The sequence below is a fragment of the Carettochelys insculpta genome, chromosome 2 (assembly GCF_033958435.1).
Source record: "Carettochelys insculpta isolate YL-2023 chromosome 2, ASM3395843v1, whole genome shotgun sequence".
Classification (NCBI taxonomy): domain Eukaryota; kingdom Metazoa; phylum Chordata; order Testudines; family Carettochelyidae; genus Carettochelys; species Carettochelys insculpta.
In genome coordinates, this window is record NC_134138.1 from 253,487,734 (window position 1) to 253,512,961 (window position 25,228).

The 25,228-nt window shown below is 42.3% G+C and overlaps 1 protein-coding gene across 5 annotated transcripts in view; it reads left to right on the top strand.

Annotated features, from left to right (window-relative positions):
* Positions 1-25,228, top strand: part of CREM (cAMP responsive element modulator) — an 85,821-nt gene that overhangs the window by 35,795 nt on the left and 24,798 nt on the right. For 4 of the 5 annotated variants that reach the window (XM_074984990.1, XM_074984993.1, XM_074984989.1 and 1 more), the window contains 2 exons: positions 954-1,096; positions 14,916-15,104. In XM_074984990.1, the coding sequence (XP_074841091.1) occupies positions 954-1,096; positions 14,916-15,104 (332 nt within the window). The remainder of the gene's footprint in view (positions 1-953; positions 1,097-14,915; positions 15,105-25,228) is intronic. The other variant, XM_074984996.1, reaches the window with a different exon arrangement.

The window sequence follows — 25,228 nt, forward strand, 5'->3', positions numbered from 1 at the left end:
ATGTAAGTAGAAAGGAAATGTTCAGTCAGACACGATCAGTGTATTTTTTATTTGGGTTTCATGCGGAACTTTTAGGCTGGTTTTGATATACCTTTCTACACGCTCTTAATTTTTAAACTGAATCCTGGAGAAGTAATTCTCTGTGCTTTAATCTGTCTTTTTTTTTTTTTTAGTTGTTCTGTAACACCTAGCAACCATATATGCTATATTATGTAAATCTTCTGTTAATAAATCACCCTGTTTTAAGGCAATGATTTGATTCCTGTGTCCTAGAGAAGGTTCAGTGTATATGCATTCCTAAGAGTGAAACGACAGCTATCAGATTACAGCTTAATTTCTTCCTCTTTGTTTTCAAGATCTCTTCTAAGGGAGGGTTAAGAGCTTGGTGTTATCTCAAAGGAAGACATCCCACGCATGTCTTCCTGTTTTTAAAGAGAGGCTTTCTCACTTGGATGGTGGCAGCTACCTCCCAGGGCTAGGGAATCTGTGACCTTGGGGAGCTTTTAAGCAGAAGCCTGTAGAGCAGTGGTTCCCAACTTGGGGTCCATGGAGAAAAATAAAAGATACATAAACATGATAATAGAAAATAAGTTTTAAATAAATTGCAAAGTTAAAATGAATTATTTTTAAATTAAATGTCTTCCAATAAAAATATTAATTGTTTTCCGAAAATCTGTGTTGTAGTTTCCTTTCTCATTTAATAAAGTGTACATAGAGGCCAGAGTTGTCTATGATGTGGGTCCACAAATGGCTTGCGGGAGGTGATTGATGGACTGCAAATGGTTGGAGGGGTGATTGGAGGTCTGCACTAGTGAAAAGGTTGGGAACCACTAGAACAGAGGCAAGGCATTTTTAAGGTCTCTTGCAGACCCCCACTTTCTGCACTCAGAGTGTCAAAGTGGGAATCAGCTTTGACAGCACTGATTTTAAATCTGCTTTAAATTATGTTTTAGAAAAATTCTAAATGAACTATCTTCTGATGCAACTGGTGTCACTAAGATTGAAGAGGAAAAGTCAGAGGAAGAAGGAACACCTTCTGGCATCCCTGCAATGGCTGTACCAACCAGCCTATATCAGACTAGCGCAGGGCAATACAGTATGTATACTAAGATACAGTATAGCGTTTAATTAAAACAATCTGTTGCTATCTTATGCTGAATTTAAAAATAGCAGAGTGAAAAGGGGGAGAGATGTTTGGACCAAGAAAAATAATGAGATTTATCTTCATATTAGCCCAAGAAGATTGCACGTTGCACCTTCTCTCTGACCACATAAGCAAAAACAAAACTTTTTCTGGTTTATTTCCCAAATATGGGGTGATTGTGAAATTGTACTTAAAGTAAGGAAGAATCAGGGACTGGCTAAAAGAGGCAAAATGTCTCTCTTGTCTTACACGTACACATATATTTCTACTTGTATACTGTAAGAATAGTTTTTTCATTCCTGTATTGTTTTAATGCTGTATTAAATGCTCATGTTGATTGAAAAATGTTGATTAAAATATTAATACAGTATGATGCAAAGTTGCATGTGATTATGGCTCGCTTTTTGTCTTCAGAAAGTTATCAGTTTGCTAATCTAATGCAGAAGACCCATACACTATAAAATTATGTGATGTTAAATAGTGCATTCATATCTCTAATTCTGTCAGTAAGCAAGTTGTCTGAAAAATGTATGTACTGTACTGTAACTTACTGGATATTACAACGTACAAATGACCATTTTCATCCTATTATTTATGGTATGAATTGACATATAATTTGTAATGAGATAGAGACTACAATTTAGGAATAAGCACAGGAGGGAGAGGTCCAGGGGAACTTTCCATCTCAGCTTTCAGTTTTCTGCCTTTTAATTGTTTGATTTTCCAATCTGGTTGTTTTAACATAATTCTCTGTTTGGAATTAACCATAAACTATAATTTCCAGCTGCTCATTCACTTTCTGTGAATGCTGGCAATAAAAATAGCTTAGCAGTATTCCACAAAGATTTTTTTCTTTATTTACATGTTAAACATTTTGTACCTCATTACGAATGTTAGATTTTGCATAGTTATTTCTCTTTTGTTGTTGAAGTTCCATTAATCTTTGTTCCTTTTTATATAGAGTTTTTATAACATTAAAAACAAAGACTTTACTCTTGCAGTGAGTCATTAATGTCTCATGTCTTCTAATGTGAAGAAATATGAGTTATTTATTAAAAACAGCATGTTTTCTCCTGCACAATGGCAGGAACATGGTAAGGAAGTGTGCTTTTTCTGAATCTTGTAATGAGAACAGAGAACTCCAATTAATATGTCAGCAATGGAACTTAGAAAGAGCCATTCTTTCACTTTTCTAAATAAATTAAAGCTTTAAACGTTCTTAGAATTCTTCTCGCTGTCCTTTATATTTTGTAAAAGTAAGGTGACTATCAACACTAAGAAAACAAAATGTAAATTTTGCACTGAACTACTCATTTCTGTTCTTCATATTCATTATTGTTCTGGTTGTAGAAATGTTAATAATGATGATCAAATTCACGTTCTGTTTTATGTGAAAGTCCTTAAATCCTTTGGACCTAAAAAACAAGGGTATTGATATTCACTCTTGCTAAATGCTGTGTCTTTACTTCCCAAGGACTGCAACAGGAGCGTTGAGGTCCTCTTGCGCTGCGCACAACTTACACCACTCAGTTAGAAACTGTGTTTAGTAGTTGTTACCTTTTACATTTTGGGTCTTCATGACCCAAAGTACAGTATCATCAAGAGAATTGGCATTAAAGTTAGATTAAGCAATGTGAAGAATTCATTCCAAAATGTAGCCTTTTCAGGAAAACCAGGATAAGCTTGAAGGAATAAAAGTAGCAAAACACAAAGCAATAGAGTTGTTGCATGTGTTCAGAACTGAAAGTGCCTGAAGAAACTATGTGCATTTGGAAACTAAACACAAATTCAGCAATTACTTATGCTACACAGCAACCTTCAATACGTATAAAAGAAACTCTACATGAATTAGAGTTCAGTTTTACTTTTGTTGTGGTCACTATGAATTTGGATGCTGATTTGAATGGAAAGAGAAATGGGCCTTATGTGGTAATTTCGCTCAACATAAACATAATATAAAATACCATTACTGAGTGCTACCAAAAATAAATTTTCTTTCTGTTTTAAAAATTCTTTTGGCCATTTTTTCCAACTTCTACTTAACTGTGTTCCCTATGTCATAAATCATGTAGTCACTGTTAATGCCAAAATTATTTTTTCTTAAATATCAGTCATTTATTAATTTGGCGTTGGTTTGGTTCTAGTCACAAGCTGTGTCTACACGTGCACGCTACTTCGAAGTAGCGGCACTAACTTCGAAATAGTGCCCATCGCGGCTACACGCGTCGGGCGCTATTTTGAAGTTAACTTCGACGTTAGGCGGCGAGACGTCGAAGTCGCTAACCTCATGAGGGGATCGGAATAGCGCCCTACTTCGACGTTCAACGTCGAAGTAGGGACCGTGTAGACGATCCGCGTCCCGCAACGTTGAAATTGCTGGGTCCTCCATGGTGGCCATCAGCTGGGGGGTTGAGAGATGCTCTCTCTCCAGCCCCTGCGGGGCTGTATGGTCACCGTGGGCAGCAGCCCTTAGCCCAGGGCTTCTGGCTGCTGCTGCGGCAGCTGGGGATCCATGCTGCAGGCACAGGGTCTGCAACCAGTTGTCAGCTCTGTGTATCTTGTGGTGTTTAGTGCAAGTGTGTCTGGGAGGGGCCCTTTAAGGGAGCGGCTTGCTGTTGAGTCCGCCCTGTGACCCTGTCTGCAGCTGTGCCTGGCACCCTTATTTCGATGTGTGCTACTTTGGCGTGTAGACGTACCCTCGCAGCGCCTATTTTGATGTGGTGCCGCGCAACGTCGAAGTTGAACATCGACGTTGCCAGCCCTGGAGGACGTGTAGACGTTATTCATCGAAATAGCCTATTTCGATGTTGCTACATCGAAATAAGCTATTTCGATGTTGGCTTCACGTGTAGACATAGCCACAATGAGACACTTTGCGTGTTTGTTGTACAAAGGGAACTCCCTGGCATCTGCTGAGATGTATTCTAACGGACATACAGTGAATCTTCAGACCTGCAGATCTGTGATAGACTGTAAAATTAAAACATCTTAATTCAACATCCAGTCAGTCTGAGAACCAGGTTTTCATGAGTTGCATTATTGTCTTCCCCCTGGTGGCTAAGGTTTGAGGTGTCATTCAGTAAAGCCTGAAGAACTCCTGTGATTTCACTGGTTGGGATCTCCACTTTCTGGGCTTCAGGAACTCAGCAGCCCTGCAGGGAATTCTTGCATGAATCTGTGCTTTTTCTACTTTCATTTTAGGATTATTGGGAGGAAATACTCACTAGCTAGCCATCTTCCTCTTTGAGCCCAGGGATCACTCTCGTGTCTAATCTGAAAGAATTTGTTAAAATGTTATTCTGGTCATATGTCCTAGTGTTTTTAAGTTTCTTCAAGAAATTTAATGTTTTAAAACGAAACTAAGTGAACACTCTAGTGACAAGAATTTTTAAATTAATTGCACATTAGTTTCTTTTATTATAATTAGTCAAATATATACTAACTAGAAGTGTAGTGAATTTTCTCCATCTTAACTGGAATATTTTTTTAGCAAGACATTACTTTGAAATAAGCAAAAAAAAATGGTCATCAGTGTCTGCTAAATTAGCAAAGGCTATAAGAAATTCAATTAAATGTCATTGAATCTAATTTTAAATAGGCTATTATATGAGCCTGTTCTAGAAAAGTCCTGATGCATGCTCTTCTTTCCTCAAATAAGTAATCATGCAAATAAATTAGAACAAGATGTTCTGCTCCTGTAGACAGATTTAATATACAGTATTTGGTAAATATATTTGCAGCAATGTGATTCGAGGATGCAGATAACAAACTTCGTATGCTATGACTGAGTCTCGTGTGAGAACTTTGTTTTTAAAGTTGTATCTTTTTGCAAGTAGTTTTCTTAGTTCATAGTTGATCAGTTCATAACTAGATCTGAAAAAGATCTCCATTGTATGTGAAAGGAGAAAAAAAAACTGAAAACAAAATCCCATTCACCTTTTCTTGAAGTGAAGTCAGTAGATCTGTCTTTGCTGAAAGGAGTTATAGCAAAATATTTCTTGATATTCTTCTCATTGCTGTAAAAACTGTCATGTGAAAGAAAAGTTAGAGCTGAGAGTCAATCAGACCTGTATTAATAATAGCCAGTTACTACTACATACTGGCAAGTTGAAATTTTAGATTTGACCATTTAGAATTTACTATTTTATCACAAGATACCATATTACCTGCCTACTTCTGTTTGGGTCTTGAGCTTCTAAGCAAATGCTCAGCTGCACCAATTTTACGATTTCATTGTAGCCACCTACAATCTTAAGGAGCTGTTTTGTCAGTTAAGAATTGGCGCATTATCAGGATGCACTGGCCACTTCCCATTTGTCAGTTTCTGGGTAGGCACAATGCAAGAAGAGATGAAGATTCCTATTAAACTGAAATTAAAAAAAAAAATGGGACAATTAATTGTAGAACTGAAAGGGACTGCTAAAGATTACCAAGTCCAGACCCCTGCTCTTTTTCGCCCTCCTCCTTGAAACAAATTTTAAGTACTTGGAACATAACAGCTTTTCTCTGTCTTTTCCAGACTAAACAATCCAATTCTTTCAATCTTTCCTCATTGGTCATATTTTCTAGACCTTCAGTCATTTTTCTTGCTCTTTCCTGAGACTACTGTTCCAAATTATGCACATCTTTGCAGAAATGTTGTGCTTAGAACTGGACATAATAGTTCAACTGAGGCTTAATCAGCTCCGACTAGAGAGTAAGAATTATTTCTTGTCTCGCTTACATTACTCTTGCTAATACTTCCCAGAATGATGATTTTTTTTTGCAACGGTGTTACATTGTTGACAGTTACTTAGCTTGTGGTCCACTGTGATCTGAAGGGTCTTTTCCTCAATACTGTACTCTTTCCTGGGCCGTCAGTTCCTATTTTGAATGTTTGTAGTGGATTGTTACTTCCTAAATGAAGTGCTCTGCGTTCGTCTTCGTTGAATTTCATCCTGTTTGCTTCACACCATTTCTCCAGCTTATCCTGATGATTTTGAATTTTCGGCCTATCCTCCAAAGCATTTATAACACCTCCCGGCTTGGTATCATCCACAAACTGTATAAGCATAGTGTCTGTGCTAGGGGTCAGCAACCCTTTCTGAGGCAGAGTGCTGAATTTTGTGCCTTTTGACCTCTATGCAGTCCAAAGGCAATTGATACTGTTTAAAGTCACCAATAGCCTTACTTACAGAAGCTTCATTAATAAATAAATTAAGATGCAGAGCTTTACTGTTTCTGTCTTTAAATCTTTTTAAATATCTAAAAATGTCCAGGATTTTAATACATGTTGAACCTCTTATACTAGATTCTCTGGTCTAGCAACATCCTGTTGTTAATCAGAGAAAATGATTGACATTCTGTGAGCTAATGTGTGAAGGCATTCCCTTAAAATTATGAAATATTTTTGGGCTCAAACCTATCATCAACAGCAATCCTATTTTTCACACAATTGAAAAACAAATGAATGCAGATACAGAAGTGCGCCCTTATTGTAAGGCCACTCCTGACATGTTTGTTTAATGGTGTTGCTAGTTTGAGGGCACTGAAGTCCATTAATTTATAACTGGAAATTTTAGTGCTAGCATTTGTCAAACTCATCCATGCAATTTGACTGAATGGCTTTGGACACTGATTGCTGAGAGCCGTTTGGTGATGATTAAGTTTGCTGATGATGGCATGGCTCTGTTTAAATTTTCAACCAAGGAATTCTTTTTCATCGTTGCAGAAATCTAACATGATAGACAAGATATGCAAATAATACAAAATTAAAATGTATTTGGTGAAGATGCTACAATTATATGTCTACATAAACAAACTGTCCATATGTAAATGAAAAAACATTTAAATATTGAACACACTGAAACAAGTTAAACTAGATTACATTAATCACTAACTACAATATCCTCCTTCCAAAGAACTGAAATCACAGTATCGGTCACTCAAATGATAGATCATTTTCTGCTAAAACAAACAGTTGCATCTCCCTCTGAAGCAAACACTTGTGACTCCCCCATTAGTGTGTGTGGGGAAGGGAGTGAGGCAGAGGGTGTCTGGCCATGAGTGTGGCAGCAGGGGCAGGTGCATGGGGTGCAGTGGGGAGGCTTACCTGCTGCTCCCACTTGGCTCCATGGGACTGGCAGAATGCTTGCATGTCCCTTCATGCCTCAGTGGCTTTCAAACCTGCCTTGAGGCATGACTTGTCTGCCAGTATCCTCTCTGCACTAAGTCAGCAGCCAGTCCACTTGCTGTGCACAGAGTGGGTGCTGCTGCAACTCAGGGGGAGCTGGGGATTAGGGACAGAGACCTCCCAGCTGCAAGACAGGCTCCACCTGCACACACTCCACTCCAACTGCCACCAGCCCTATCGCCTCATATACCATGTGCTCTGTCATGTGCTGATGCTTCCTGCTCTCCCTCCACACCCAGCACCACCCAGGTGGTTCCTGTGTGGTGGGATTTTTCTGCTCCTTTTCTCTGCTCCCTGCCTATCTACTTTTGCAAGGGAATGTGTGGAGGAGGGGCCTGGCTGAGATCCTGCCATGTGCCAGTGGAAATTGTCTCATGTTCCATTGCTGGCATGCATGCTCGGGGTTACTGAGCCCTGCTCTATGCCATTATCTAAATCATTGAGGAAGATAATGAACAGAACCAGTCTCAGAACTCATCCCTATAGAGCTACACTCGTTATACCCTTCTAACATGATTGGGAACCATTGATAACTACTTGATGGGCATGGTTATCAAGCCACTTATGTAACCTCCTAATAGTACCTCCATCTTGGATGCATTTCTTTAGTTTGTTAATGAGGGAGTCATGTGTGATTGTATCAAAAGCTTTACCAAAGTTTAGATTATACTACATCTTTCTCATTCTTCCTATCCCCAAGTCTTGTAACCACTCCAAAAAACCCAAACCAAAACCTGTTGGGTCATTTTGACAAGATTTTGTTCTTTACTAATCTGCACTGACTGTTACTTACCTTACTATCTTCCAGATGTTTGCAAATTATTCCTTAAGTATTTGCTCCATTATTTTTCCTGGTAGAGAAGTTAAGATGACTGGTTTGTAATTCCCTGAGCTGCTGTTTTCCCCATTTTTATTGATGAGCACTGTGTGTCCCTTTCTAGTCTTCTGGAATCTGTCCTGTCTCCCACCACTTCTGAAAGATAATAGCTAATGGGCCAGATATCCCCATAATCAGCTCCTTGAGTATTCTAGGATTCATTTAATCAGGCCCTGGTAATTTGACGACCTCTAACATTTCTAAGTAATTTTTAATTTGTTCTTTCTCTGTTTTAGCTTTTGAACCTACTTCATTTTCACTGGTAATCACTGTTACATGTCCAGTCTCACCAATCATCTTGATGAAAATCAAAACAATTTATTAAGTACCTTTCCCATTTCCACATTATCTATTATTGTTTCTTCCTCTTCACTGAGTAATGGGCGTCTGCTTCTAATATATTTTTAGAATGTTTTCTTGTTACCGTTTATGTTTCTAGCTAGATTGAACTTGGTTTGTGCCTTCATCTTTCTAGTTTTGCCTCTATTTGTGTTACGTGTTTCTTCTTTGAGTGCTTGCTCCTGTCCATTCCACAATAGCTGTGTATGCTTACAATATGTAGCAGTATTGGAATTTTTTCCCCTAGCAGTAGCCATAAAGGAGTGCCTTTATCGACCCCCTGCAGTGGCATTTCTATGGCACTGTATAAGGGACACTGAGCCACTCCCCCGACCCTCAAATCCTTCTTGACACTGATGGAACAACTTTGTTTCAGCTATCTGCTGTAGCCTTCTCCCTTTTTGATTATTTTTTCTTGTTTAGTTATTTACTAGTAATAGTTAGTGTAATCTGATCACCTTCAGGACTTCTCCCCTGATTGGGATATGCTCCGATCTTTAGGTTTCAAGTCTTCTGATGCCTGCAGATGGCCCATTCTAGTTAATGTCGCACACAGGAGATGCTTGCGCTCCCTGGGTGAAACCCAAAGCAGTGATGGGTGGAAGATATGAAATATTTCAATTAAGGACCAAGAAGGTTGGGCAGTTGGGTCCATGACTACTTTATGGAGTTGGTGCTGGATTTGGCACCAAGCCCTGAGGCCTCTGTGTAGAGCCCTTGCAGTGGCTTCTGCCAGCTCAAATCACTCCCTCTCCGTGACTCCAGTGAAGAAGATGGCAAGGGGTAATTCAACCACATCCCAAAAACAGTGGGATAAAGCAGTGATGAGCATAGACTCACATTAAGTAGCTTCCTTGGGCTTCTGAGGCCCACCTCAGATAGGGTTGAGCTCCCCAGCCTACTCCACACCTCTTTGCTCAGATGTGAGCAGGACCCTGAGCTACATTCAGGAGCCCTCCATATCACTCAAAAGTTACTGACTCTGCCAATACCAGCCACACAGGCCTCTGTGATTCCATGTTCTAGGGACAAGCCTGTATTTGGTGCAGATGGGCTCCCACCATGATGGCAGCAGACTCCGTTGTGGAAAGAGTCCGGGTGCCACTCCCTGGCATGCAACTGCTGGGGGTCAAAGCAAGATAAGACAGCTCTGTTAATTCCTCTTCACTTGTTTGGTCAGGAATTCAGACACAGGGCTCATGGCATGGCTCCCCAGTTCAGGAGCGCAGATCTTTGGAGGCATGTGCTCCATGCCAAGAAAAAACACCAGTAGCAAAACTCACTGAGTCCTGGTTAACGTCACAGCACCAGTTCATGTAAGCATCAAGGCTTCTCATATGGGTGCCCCTCCCCTGGACTGTCAACTCATTGCAGGTGCCAGAAATGGTCTGACTCCCGGTGCAGATTGCGGTAGTGGCACTGCTCAAGAAGCACAAGGCATGAATCACTGGTCACCCACTGTCACAAATCTGCTGGCCACAGCCACTTCAGGAACAGCTGTTCCCAGAGAGAATCCAGGTCCTCAATGCCAATCATGTGGTCTTGAGTCCAACACTAATGCCAGCGCACCTTCACAAGCTCTTCATCACAGAGTAATGGGTGGTAGGGTACCAGCCTTCTCTGTGTCCATGGCTCTCAGATGGTACCAGACTAACCCTTCCCAGTCGGATCCCCTCCAGTGGTGGTATTGCATCTGGTGCAATGGCTTCAGGGGCTATGGTAAAAACCATAGTAAAACTGTATTCCCTGTGATCTTGCCCACCCCTTATAAATTGGTGGCTGGGATTTCAGGGAAGCGTACAGTTTCCCTCATTGGTCCTGTACTGAGCCTTCTATGGAAGGGACACCATCAGTCCCACAAGAGGCAGAGGTCTAGGCTCCAGAACCTCTGGTACCAGGGGAGGCACTGGGAATGGTGTCCTCGTCCTCATCATCCCTGGATGAGGCTATTGTTGCTCCCCCTGCTGCCGTTCCTTAGGAGGACACCAAGGCCCATAAAGAGCTATTGAAGGTTGGAGGTGACCATCTTAACTTGCAGACAAAAGAACTTGAGAAACCTTCTGGCTCTCTTCTATATACCTTGTCCTGCAGCACTGGCCAGGGTGGCCTTGCCACTTCATGCAGGGTAGCAAAGCTCCCTAAAGGACTTTGGAAAATCTATCTTCTCCAACCCCTAACTCCAAGAGGGCGGAATGTAACTATTTTATGTTCGCTAAGGGCCATGAATGCCTGTCTGTATTTTGAAATAGGTTCTTTGTGTGTGGATGTGGTATTTCGAAATAACTATTCAAAATGCAACAGAGAGTAAGCCGTGCTAGTCTATACACTATCAAAACAAAAAGCAGTCAAGTAGCACTTTAAAGACTAGCAAAATAGTTTATTAGGTGAGCTTTCGTGGGACGGACCCACTTCTTCAGACCATAGCCAGACCAGAACAGAGTCAATATTTAAGACACAGAGAACCAAAAACCGTAAGCAAGGAGGACAAATCAGAAAAAGATAATCAAGGTGAGCAAATCAGAGAGTGGAGGGGTAGGGGCGAAGATCAAGAATTAGATTGAGCCAAGTATGCTGACGAGCCCCTATAGTGACTCAGAAAGTTCCCATCACGCTTTAAACCATGTGTTAATGTGCCGAATTTGAATATAAAAGTCAGCTCGTCCACTTCTCTCTCTAAAACGGTGCGATAATGTCTCTTCAGTAACACACATACCTTGAGCTCACTGACAGAATGCCCCAACATGTATCTCTTGCATGTTGTAAATTTCCTGGACACTACAGTACTAATCAAGGATAGCCTGATCAGTACCACACTGTACCGAAAACTTACTGATCGCTATTCTTATCTACACCCTTCTAGTTTCCATCCTGCGCACGTGACTAGATCCATTGTTTACAGTCAAGCTCGTAGGTGCAATCGCATTTGCTCTGATCCAACTGACAGAGACCAAAAACTACAAGAACTTTACCAAATATTCATAAACTTGAATTACCCACCAGGAGAAGTAAAAAAACAAATCGACAGGGCCAGACGCATACCCAGAAACCAGCTACTCCAAGATCGGCCCAAAAAAGCCAAGGACAGAACACCACTTGTCATCACCTACCGCCCCCAACTCAGACCACTGCAACGAATTATTAAAGACCTACAACCTATTCTTAATCAGGATGCTACACTCTGGAAGGCCCTGGGTGACATGCCTGTTCTCTCCTACAGACAACCTCCCAAGCTCATGAGGATCCTTACTAACAGCCACAGCCTAGACCCCAGGAACACCAGTCCTGGAACCTTTCCCTGCAAGAAAGCCCGCTGCCAGCTTTGTCCACATATCTTCTCTGGAAATACCATCACTGGACCTAACCAGGTTACTCACAGAATCACGGGCACTTTCTCATGCTCCTCTACTAACATCATATATGCCATCATGTGCCAACAATGCCCAGATGCTTTGTATATTGGACAGATTTCTAACTCCCTTAGAGAAAGGGTCAACGGGCACAAAACAGACATCAAAACACTCCAGATCCACAAACCAATTAGTCAACATTTTAATGGAATGGGGCATTCTGTCAGTGACCTCAAGGTATGTGTGTTACTGAAGAGACATTATCACACCGTTTTAGAGAGAGAAGTGGACGAACTGACTTTTATATTCAAATTCGGCACATTAACACATGGTTTAAATCGTGATGGGAACTTCCTGAGTCACTATAGGGGCTCGTCAGCATACTTGGCTCAATCTAATTCTTGACCTTCGCCCCCACCCCTCCACTCTCTGATTTGCTCACCTTGATTATCTTTTTCTGATTTGTCCTCCTTGCTTACGGTTTTTGGTTCTCTGTGTTTTAAATATTGACTCTATTCTGGTCTGGCTATGGTCTGAAGAAGCGGGTCTGTCCCACGAAAGCTCACCTAATAAACTATTTTGCTAGTCTTTAAAGTGCTACTTGACTGCTTTTTGTTTTTTTTATTCAAAATGCAGTTTTGCATGTAGCAACATTATTTCAAAATAAACTATTTCAGAATAGCTATTCCGGAATATTTTATTTTGGAATAAGGCTGCTTTGCAGGCATACCCTTAGCCTATATTAACTCATTATCTCTCCCAGTGATCTTATGTATGAAATGGGATAGTGTGAGTCTCTGTGAGACCTCAGAGGTGACGGCTGTTGGAGAGGAGGAGCAATTGTTTATTTCTACTCTCTGAGTTCTGTTAGAGAGGAATAATTGGAGCTACTGTGCTATTCATTGTGTACTCCTGCTGTGCCATGTAGATGTCTTAGTACTACTTTGTGGTCTATTGTATCAAAGTCTGTGGAGAGGTCTGCAGTATAAGCATTTAGAATAGATCTTATTTGGGTCCATGGCCATGAGGAAGCAATCTTTTAATTCTGCTAGAGCTGTCTGGGTGTTGTGTGCTGGTCTGAGACTTGACTGTGAAATATCCAGGATACTGGCTGATGTCACATGGTGCTGGAACTTGGTGGTTACTGTTTTCTAAATTATTTTGTCTAGAAACAGGAGGTTGGAGATAAGATAGTATTTGGAAAGATCTTAAGGGTTTAACATTAGTTTCTTAAGAATTGGGAAGCTATTGTATTTTTCAAGGAGTTTGGTAGATGTGCTTCTCAGAGGGATTGTACAGCAGCAGGATTCATTTGTTCCTCTCGTCCTTCATCTCACTTGTCATATGGATGTGCTCAAATGTTCTGTTTCTGGGATGGAATGTCTTGTGCATCCAAGACTAGAAGGGAACATAACTGCTACTCCACCTCCTTTCTTTTTTCTGGTGCTTTGTGGAGTCTGTCTTGGCTTTTAATGTAGAAAACATCCTGTTGGGACTTGCTGCGCTAGGGTCAGGTTGAAGATAGGATGGAACTATGTCTCAGTGATTCAAGCAAGGCTTGCTGCTTCACCCAACCTTCTGTAAAGGGGGAGTTTTCCTATATTTGATCAACCTAACTAACTGACCCTTTGTCAAAACAAACAGGAACACAAATAGCCCTCTCTTTCAAAAAATTAAACCACTTGATACATCAGTATGTATAAATTGTGTCTAGATCAACTGTCAGTAACTGAAGGCCCTTTTACATGTGCTATGTTTAGTGCATTGTGTTGCAGTTGAAACTAAAGAGAAACATCCTATATTGTGGACATCAGGGATTCAAAATGACAAGCTGGGATCCCCTAAATCATCAAATTTATTTAAAAGTCATGAAATATAATAATAATATATAAACTTCTATTTATCTTATAGTATGTAAAATTTTAGATTTTACATTTTGCAGCTTTTCTCTAAGACCAAAAAGGGCAAACACTTATTTTTTTAAAATAATGAAAGCTGAGATTCTCCTGTACTCATATGACTCCAGAAGCTGACACTTCAAGAGCTTCACCAAGCAACCAGAGCCTCACAGTAGAATCGTGAGGGGACAGCACTGACCTATACTTATAATAGATTTTTATGTAGTATCACATCACATCATTTGAATACTTTGGTTATGTGTGGAGTTTTAATACCTTCATATAAAGAACATTTACTTCTTCCTAGGATATGGGTGTTCCCTAAATGGTGTTTCTAAGTGTGTATTGTAGAAGTTAGTGGTATGTTCTTGTTTTTAAATAAGTAGTTTTGAATATCTGCTGAATTAGCATTCATACCTTTAATGACTTAATTTTTACAGCACACTTATTATATATTAAGTACTCTTTGGGTCAGAGGACAAAATAAGCCGTTAAAAACAAAATGCATACATACATATTCTTTCATATTCTTGACTGCATGGTAATAGATTCTGATTTTCACATTTTGCTATCTCAGAAGAAGATTTCTTAGTCTTTTCTCATTTAGATAACTTTAAATTCCAAGGGGCCTAACTGTGGACACCCTATGTTGAGAAATGGAGGAAGATTTTCAGTTCCAAGGAAATATGCCTGTTTTTCCTTCCTCCTGATGCCCCAGCATTTTGCATCTTATGAAAGGACCTGGATAAACATGAACGTCCTTCTATTTTTCGTGTTTCATCCGTTATAGTTACTCTCAACTTCAGCTTTTTCAAAGGGCTTGATGCTCTGCATCTTCATCAATCTTCTATGGAAATGATTATTAAAGTATTAGAGTTACTAGGATTATAAATTAAAAAAAAAAAAGGGTGGGGGTGAGAGGGAGGGAGTAGTTCATTCTCCATGTCATTGACCCAAGAAGTGACTAATACAAAACAGGAGTAAGACACATAGGGGGCTGGGACAGTTTTCTAAAAATACCTTAATTAGGATGCCATAATGGTGAAAAAACCTTTCTTCTAGAGAAAATATAGTATAATATGTTGTATATATTTTTTCTATTGACTAATACATATATATATGTATGTTTTCTATTTAGTTGCCATAGCCCAAGGTGGAGCAATCCAGATTTCTAATCCAGCATCTGATGGCATCCAGGGACTGCAGACCTTAACAATGACAAATTCAGGAGCTGGTCAGCCAGGTGCTACCATTGTGCAATATGCAGCACAAACCCCTGATGGCACACAGCAGTTTTTTGTACCTGGAAGCCAAGTTGTTGTCCAAGGTATATTTTGTGACCTACTAAATATAAATTTAAACAAATGATTTTTTTCACATAGTGTTTGTTGGTGCACAGTATGATATTAAACCAGTGAAAGAGTAATTAATAAAAGGAGCTGAAAAAATTTGCAGTAGGAGAAGAATGGGTTGGGTTGGTTTGTTCACGAAAGGCAGGTTTATTTATTTTTGACAAAATGCGGTCATGAGGGAAGAGCATGATGCCACTGTTAGCTCATATGTATGTTTTTTGCAGAGCTTGTAAGAATGTTTCATAGTAGCACAACAAGAGTGGAGGTGCTGCAGTTTGAGTTTGAATGGATGTTGCTGTGTAACTGTAGTAAACAACATAAAATTAAAATTTTCTAATCAAGCATTTTAACAATGGTCATAGGACTTATATTTGTGCTGTGGGAGCCGACATAGTGATAGGGATGTTTGGGACTGTATTTCCCTGCATCTTGAGATTATTGCAGGAGTCAGGACAGGAGATGGAAGGCAGTTCTACTAGTCAGGGACCTCAACTAGTTAGGTGCATATAACAGCAGTCAAGAAAGTGCCTGTTTTATTCCTCTCTGCACACCGAGCCATGGATGAGGAATTCCCCATTTTGGTATATTAATGCAAGCAGTAGCAAAAGCCTGCAGGTTCTTTTCCTTCCCTTTCTAGCCATTCTAAAGAGCAGAGAAAGAATTGAAAGAGGAGAGAAGTAGGGTTCAGTAAGGTCACTAGTTTCTTCCTGGCTTCTGGTCAAGGTGGCAGGAAGCAGCAGTGATATTAGGGCTTCCTTGTGGAGAGAAGTGGGAGATGAAAAGGGTAAAGAGGGCCAATTCCTGGATCTCTCCACAGAACAGGGAACTGAACAAGGCAATAGGGAAAAAAGGCTGTTTTTCCTTACTTCTGCATTCTTTCATGAGGTAGGAAGTGGCAAGGACTGGAGTGGGAGGCATGGGAGGGTCCCCAACTTAATTTCTTATACCTCTGCATGGTCTAAGGAGCATGTTGCTGCTGTATGTAAATAGGTCACCATAGGAGGAAGAAAGGCTGCTCAGGTGGGTTTATGAGGAGGATATGCCTATGCATCATCACTCACTGGTGTGACCCCCTCATACTTAACAGCAGGAAAGAAAACAACATTACATAGAATGGAAAAAAAGGCAAAATAAATAAAAAGAGAAAGAAATCAGCTGGACACAAATTGGAAGTTCTGGCATTTCAAGGTGATACAGCCTTTGAAAAAAAACGTAAGATTTTCTTTAGTTTCAACTTCTACGAATGAGTATATGTTTCCCTAAGAAATAGAGATTTTTTTTTTCAATATTTAGATACCTGTATCATAAAACTGGAAGGGACTTCAAGAGGTCACTGAGCCCAGTACCCTGCACTCACAGTAGGACCTGTCCCCATCCCTGACAGATTTTTTGTTGTTGTTATTTAATCTGACTTGCCCCAGACCCTTGAAAGGCCTCCTTAAGGAGTAGGATCCCAATCCGGGATTCACAAGGCCAATGCTGTAACCACTGAGCTAGCTCACCCCCCCAACTGAGATAGCCCATAAAGATACTGCACAGTTCTTTATGATTGGCTTTATAATTGGCTAATTAGTCACCTTGAACCAGTCAAAATAAGAGAAGATGCTAGAGTTTACAGGGGATACAACTCTTTAATGCATTTTAAAGCTTGTAAACTAAGATTATCTGCTTGCTAGGTCTGGTGGAAGTAAATATCAGATATTCTTGGTGTGGGAGTCAAGTCCCGTAGAATTTAGGGCACATGTGCACTACATGGTATGGTGGACTGTTCTAATCTGTGATGGCACAATTAATAATAATAATATAAATAAAAAAAGCAAACTGTATGAAAATCTTATCACTGACTCTGGACAGGTGGCATATGATTTTATTGTCTTATTCATAGTAAGAAACATGTTGAATGAGTAAGACAACATAATATTGCTGATGGTTTTAAAAAAGTATACCACTGAATTAATTTGAAAGCTTTAGATTGATAAGAGCAAGTGTAAATTAATGAAATTTGAAAGTGCAAGGACAGTCTCTGAAAAATCCTGCTGGTAAGGATGGATGGTATTACTTGTCCTCTGCGGTTGAAATGTGTCAGTAGATGACTGTATTAGGAAAAGTTTATTCATGTGAAATGGCCATTGTAAAAATGTCAATAGGATGATGCTTCATTTGTATTTGTTCCATTTTTTCACTGTGACCACAAAGTTTAGGCTTACTATTTGTGGAAATATGAAATTCTTCTTTGAGTATTGTCCCTGTGTGTGTTCAGTTGAGGTATTCATGTGCCCTGTGTGGTTTCTGTCAGAGATTTTCAGCAGCAGTCCTCATTTGGTCCACACATGTGCTCTAACTATCCTTGTGCCATGTATTGAGGATATATTTGGCTTGATACAGAGTTGGGAGTGTTGCAACTGCTTTGGAGGATAGGGTCATAATTCAAAATGATCTGGGGTAGATAGGATGAAGTTTAATAAGAACAAATACAAAGTACTCCATTAAGGAATTGATTACGGTAATAGACTACCTTCCAGAGTCAAAGAAGCCAATATTAAAGTCTATTGCACAGAATGATTATGTTGCATCCAGAACCGGGGTCCAGATGGCACTGGATGTTGCTGATACCACAGCATGTTCCACAGCAACAGTAATCATTATGCATCATGCACCCTGGGAACAGCCTTTAGGTGTAGCGAAAGAACTACAAAATAAAGTCGAAGATTTGCCCTTTAAATTTGATAAATTCAAGCTGTTTACGACAACCACAAGTGATGTCCTCGACTCAAGTAGGGACTCTCAAGTGACTTTACGTACATTGGGTATGTACATACCACCCAATCGCCAAAAAATGATATCACCCCTTCCAGAGGAGATATGATTACTCCTTCCATCACCCAGAATATCAACAAAATGGCTTTGATCACAACTGCAATGAGCAGAGATAACGATGCCTGAACAGTTGACCCGTAACCAGCTGGCTGAACCCACGAGACCGCAGGTTTGACAGGTTGGTCAAGGACTGCCGGAGCATTGTCTCACCGACCCCCACATCCATGTTCCATCACCGTCTCTTCCCATTTTACAACCATTGGGCTGAGATCACATCCGATTGTTGGGTACTGGAAATAATTGCATCAGGATATACCATCTCCCTCCTCTCCATTCCACCTTCCATCCCTCCCACTGTGTCCCTCTTGAGGGACACCCTCACAAAAATGTTTTAAGAGAGGAGCTGGATCGCCTCCTTTCCACAGGAGCTGTGGAATGGGTACCAGTGAAATTCAGAGGAAGAGGATTTTATTTTTGTCATTTCCTGGCCAAGAGGAAGAGCAGTGGGTGGAGACTGATACTAGACCTTCAACCTCTGAACCGATACCTTGGCAAGCAATGATTCAAGATAGTAACAATTGCCTCCATAATTCCTGTGTTAGACAATAGCAATTGGCTTGCAGCCCTCAACCTGGAAGATGCCTATTTTCACATCACCATTCTTCTTGCTTCATCAATGAAGAACTGAAGAGGCTCCAAGTTGACATTGCTGCTCTGCAAGAGACGCAACTTGCAGATTCGGGATCTCTAAAGGAAAAGGACTACACCTTTTTGTGGCAGGGTAAAGCCCAAGATGAACCCAGGGAGCGTGGTGTTGGCTTTGCCACCAGAAACACCCTTCTACAAATAGTGGAATTAGTCGTGGGCAGATCAGAAAGACTCCTTCAGGTCATACTTCAAACTTGCGCCGGTCCTGTCCACCTGATCAGCGCTTACGCTCCAACCCTGTACTCCACACCAGACGTAAAAGACAAGTTCTATGACATGCTTAGTGCTGCCATAGCACAAATACCTGCTTGCGAACAACTGTACATTTTGGGTGACTTCAGTGCAAGAGTTGGAGCCTATCGTGACTCATGGCCTTCCTGCTTAGGCCACTTCAGTGTGGGAAAAATGAATGAAAATGGACAGCATCTTCTTGAACTTTGCACGTGCCACAATCTGTGCCTCACAAACACATTTTTCCATACCAAGCCACAGCACAGAGTGTCATGGAGACACCCACGCACTAAACACTGGTATCAACTAGACGTGGTCATCGCTAGACGTGATAACCTCAGAAACGTGCTTCTGACACGCAGCTATCATAGTGCTGACTGCGATACAGATCACTCGCTAGATTGCTCCAAACTCAAGGTGAGACCCAAGAAGCTGTACCACTCTAAACCAACTGGAAGGCCCCGCATTGATGCCAGAAAGACAGCAAACTCAGAGAGAGCCAAAAAGTTCAAAAAGAGAGCAGCCAGAAAAACAGTACAGCAGACGGCCAGGCGCTGTGCCAACAACTACTGGCTCGAGCTACGCAGCAGCATCCAGACCAGTGCTGACTCTGGTAATCTCAGGGGAATGTACGAGGGCATCAAGAAGGCATGAGGACCCACCCAGAACAAGATGGCACCTCTGAAATCCAAATCTGGTGAAGTCATCACTGACAAAGCCAAACAGATGGAGCGCTGGGTTGAGCACTCCTCCGAGCTGTACTCACCCGAGAACGTTGTGGTTGATACAGCCCTTGATGCCATCGAGCTCCTACCAGTAATGGACGAACTGGATCGGGAACCAACTGTGGACGAACTGAAGAAAGCCATCGACAGCACTGAAGAAGGAAAGGCCCCAGGCCAGGATGGTATACCACCAGAGGTAATCAAGTGTGCCACGGACACCCTCCTGGAACCCCTACATGAACTACTGTGCCTGTGCTGGAGAGAGGGAGAGGTTACACAGGATATGCGCGACGCTAACATCGTAACCTTGTGTAAGAACAAAGGAGACAGAAGCGACTGCAGCAATTACCGTGGAATCTCCCTCCTAAGCATCACTGGTAAACTGTTCGCTCGCGTCATCCTCGGCAGACTCCAGAAGATTGCTGAGAGGGTGTATCCCAAATTGCAGTGCGGATTCCGCGCAGAGAGATCTACTGTGGACATGGTCTTCTCTCTGAGGCAGCTGCAGGAGAAATGCAGGAAGCAGAGGAAGCCACTCTATATTGCCTTCATCGACCTGACCAAGGCCTTCAACTTGGTCAGCAGGGATGGACTGTTCAAACTGCTCCACAAGACAGGCTGTCCACCACAGTTACTCAAGATGATCCAGTCTTTCCATGAAGACATGAGAGGAACCATCCAATATGACGGCACATGATTGGATGTTTTCAGCATCAGGAGCGGCATCAAACAAGGATGCGTGCTTGCTCCGACATTGTTCAGGATCTTCTTCGCACTCCTCCTGAAGAACGCCTTTGGATCTTCAACAGAGGTCATCTTTTTGCACACAAGATCTGATGGGAAACTGTTTAATCTTGCAAGGCTGAAAGCTAAATCTAAGGTGCCGGAAGTCCTCATCAGAGATATGCTGTTCGCAGATGACGCTGCTGTCATGTCACACACAGAAGACCAGCTTCAGAAACTGCTGGATCAGTTCTCCAAAGCATGCAAGGACTTTGGGCTTTCCATCAGCCTAAAGAAGACAAACGTACTTGGTCAGGACATTGCTGAATCTCCATCAATCAGCATTGACAACTATACGTTAGAGGTTGTCCAGAGTTCGTTTACGTCGGGTCCACCATCACTGACATCCTATCATTGGAGACTGAGCTAAATAGAAGGATTGGAAAAGCAGCCACAACTCTGTCCACACTCAGCAAGAGAGTGTGGAATAACATCAAGTTGTACACCCACACCAAAATGCAAGTCTACAGAGCCTGCATCCTCAGTATCCTCCTTTATGGCAGCGAGTCTTGGACCCTGTACACCCGCCAGGAAAAGAGGCTGAATGTCTTCACTTGTGCTGCCTCAGGCACATCCTTGTAAAATTGTGGAAGGATAGAGTGTCCAACACTGCCATCCTTGAGCAAGCTGGAATCCCAACCATGCACACCCTCCTCAGGCAGCGGCAGCTCTGCTGGCTTGGCCACGTCCACAGGATGAATGATGGAAGGATCCCAAAAGGCATCCTGTATGGCAAGCTAGCCTCTGGCAAAAGACCTCCCAGACGCTCCCAGTTGCGCTACAAAGATGTTTGCAAGAAGGACTTCAGGGAGGTAGACATCCAGCCAGACAGCTGGGAGGAGCTGGCAGACGATCGCAGCAGCTGGAGGCAGGAACTACACAAGGGCCTTCAGAAGGGTGAGATGAGATATCAGACAGCTAGCGGAGGAGAAGCGAGCCCACAGAAAGCACAGTAAGGACCTGCCAGACACCCATTACACATGCAACAGATGCAGCAAGGACTGTCACTCTCATGTGGGCCTTCACAGTCACAGTCGACGCTGCAAATGATGATTCTAAATGGAACTACGATGGGCGCGACCCATAGTCTACGTAGACTGAAGGATGCCTACTATTCCTCCTGCTCACAGGCATTTTCTCTGCTTTACAGTGGGCGATTACCATTTTCAATACTAAGCCTTACCTTTGGTCTTTTGACTGCCCCCAGAGTATTCTCCAAGACCCTTGCTGTGGTGGAGGCATTCCTTCTTCACTGGGGCATCATAATACTTCTCTATTTGGACAATTGCTTCCTAAAAGGTAATTCACGCACGGACATGCTCAATATGATTCATGTCGTGAAGCTCACCCTTTTATTTCTCATCCTCATCATAAATGATCAGAAGTCAGTTACTGAGCTGATGCAAACTATCAAATTCATTGGGGCTCGGTTAGACTCGATCACAGACAAGGCCTACTTAGTGCTCCAGCATTTTCACACTGTACAGACTCTTTTCAACGTCATGAACCACAGCCTGAAGTTTCAAGTCCATACTTGTCCACAATTGATGGGCCACATAGCTGCCACCACATGGTGTAAGTGGTTTGACATGCTAGGCTTCACTTTCGCTGTTTACAGCATTGGATGGCAACTGTCTATACACCCAACAGACACCACGTCCACAAGATGGTATCGCTACCAGACTGCATCCTAGAATCATTATAATGGTGGAAGAGCCGGGTCAGTCTCCTTTCAGGCACACCCTTCCATCAACTGTGGCCGACATTCTTAATAACAGATGCTTCCCTATTGGGGTGGGGAGCTCACATGGTTGGAATCTTGATACGAGGACAATGGTCCCTGCCTGAGTCAACCCTGCATATAAATCTACTGGAGTTGAGGGCAGTCCTTACTGCAGGCAAAACACATTTTAAGTCGCATCTGCGATTCTGCAGTCAGAATATTTATGGACAATGTTGGCACCGTGTACTATATCAATCACCAAGGACGGGTGCAATCTCCCTCCCTTTGCACAGAAGCAGTTCGCCTCTGGAATTGGTGAATACGCAACAATCTAATATTCATGGCCTCATACTCGCCAGGACTCAACAATATGGCTGCGGACTTGTTAGGCAGGCAGTTTGCACCAGACCAAGAATGGGAACTCCACATCGACATCCTCCAGCTAGTTTTCCATAGGTGTGGCTGTCCCCACATCAACCTGTTTGCCACCTTCAAAGACAGAAAATGTCTTCATTATTGTTCCAGAGTGGGACAAGGCCCGGGCTCCCTGGGTGGTGCCTTCCTTATCAGTTGGAGGGGTCCTCTACTCTATGCATTTCTCCTCACATTTCTCATACCTCAGGTCTTAGAGAAGGCCAATATGGATGGAGCCAGACTGATCCTAATAGCCCCGGCATGGGCCCACCAGCACTGGTTCCCATTTCTAAGATGAGTGTCTCCGCATCCTCTCTGCCCACTTCCCAGCTTGCCAGAGCTCCTCAGTCAGAAGAAGCAGTCATTGCTACTCCCCCAGCCATACACTCTCCACCTCACAGATTGGTTGGCAGCTGGCTCAATACCTCCGAGTACTGCTGTTCTGAACAAGTAAAACAGGTACTTATGCATAGCAGAAGGCCTACTATTCATAATACTTATCTGTCGAAATGGAACATCCTCATGACATGGTGCTCCTCAAAGGGTCTGGTTCCCTTGGAAGTTCCTATATATGTCATCCTTGACTACCTCAGCTGAAACAAATGGGATTGGCATTAACATCTTTAAAGGTGCACCTGGCAGCCATATCAGTGTTCAAGCCTACCATCAATGGCATGTTGGTGTTTGCCCATCTGATCACCAAACATTTTCTCATAGATCTGACCAACCTGTATCCCCCTTGTTGACCTTCTTCTCCATCTTGGAGCTTGGATATAGTCTTGCAGACTCTCTACAGAACCCCATTTGAACCTTTAGCCACTACCTCCCTTAAGTACTTCACTATGAAAACTGTGTTTCTTTTAGCTATTACATCCGCTTGCAGAGCCAGTGAGATGGCCGCTTTGATTGCTGTCCTGCCTTTCACTGTCTTGAATAAGGAGGGGGTGGTACTCAGACTCCACTCAGCATTCATCTCCAAGTTCTCGTCTGACTTTCACATCAATGAGCCTATAATCCTGCCCTTGTTTTACCTGAAGCCTCATGCGTCAGCTCATGAGGCAAGGTTACACTCACTGTATGTACGAAGGACTTTGGCATTTTACGTTGACAGAACCAAACCTTTCTGTAAGATGGACAGGTTGATAGTATCAATCGCCGATCACTCCAAAAGGGAAGCCATATCATCTCAGAGGCTCTCCCACCTCATCACTTCATGTATCACCACTTGCTATGCTATCTGTCATATGCTATTACCTATCCAACTTAAAGCCCTTTCCATGAGAGAAATGGTAGCTTCCATGGCCTTCTTCCAAGGCGTCCCATTAAAGGAGATCTGCCGTGCAGCAACATGGTTATTGCCTGACACTTTCATCACATACTGTGTTATTCAGCACCAGCTGGCAGGGCATGCTCTGCTCTCAACAGCTGTGCTTTTGGTCACTGAGAAGCACTAACTCTGGTACCCTCCTCCATGTTGTATTTCTTGGAGGGTACTGCTACTCACTCATCAGATGTTGAGCACCCATGGGGACTACTCGAAGAAGGAGGAGAAGTTACTCACCTTAGTGCAGTAACGATCATTTTTCGAGATGTGTCGCTGTGGGTGCTCCACAACCTGCCCTTGCTCCCTGCTCCAGAGCTTTTCTCCTTTAATATCTTTCAGATTCTGGGGTGGCGTCCAGGAACTGGTTTCAGCCACATCGCCCATGTGACTAAAAGAGCATGAAAGGAGCCTCACGCTGGCCGTGCATATGTGATCCAGCTGACCACAGATGAAAAAATTTCTGAACTGCGGTGCTGGAGCGAGTCTGACACCAGATGTGGAGCACCCATGGGGGCACATCTTGAAGAACAATTGTTACTGCACAAGGGTGAGTAACTTCTCCATTTCATGTGTTGAGTCAGACTCACAGTACCGCACCCTCCATTGTCTGCAGTGCTTGACCTATTACTGGTATCGCCTGATTCCTTGGTACACATGTGTGGCTGGGGAGTGCACCAATCACTTTTGATGACAATGACACAGCAGACCCCTCATTTTCACAGCTCTAATTTGCATTGATCTTCCTGGCTACAGTCCTGAGAGTTACAGTGTATGTGAGTAGCTACATGTGCTCAGCATGGGAAGTCCATATGAAATCCAGAACATTGTTGAAGATCTACTTTTTAAATGTTCTTAAATTATTCAGTCAATCCACCAATTACTTTCTGCAGTTTGCTGAAAGACTAAAGGGCAGTCTTTTGCTTGTTGAACATACATATATGCAAATAAGAGAATATTTAATAGGTCTCAGACAGTTCAAAAATCCCACCCCATCCAGTTTCGCACCACCAAAGGACATTAGAGCCACCTAAAAGAAACACAGAAACCAGTGAGAAAAATTTTCAACCTAAATTCCTTGTTTGATGCAACACCCCTGTGATCTGGATCTGTGTCATCTGGCTCCCAGCAGCCTCCCATCTCATGGGAATGGTTTCATCTATTTCCGGAGCTCATCGGACAAATTAACACTGAAAGATTCGTCTTGGAGGTTGGACTATTCTATCGCCTTTCACTCCATACCTCTTTCCCACTTATCTTCCCTGTCCTTTTGCAGGCAAGAGGTTCTCTCTCTTTATTTCTACTCAGTTCAAAGGAAGTACATTATACTTCAAGGACTTTCTGATTCCTGAAAAAGAAGAGTAGGTAGAAGCTAAT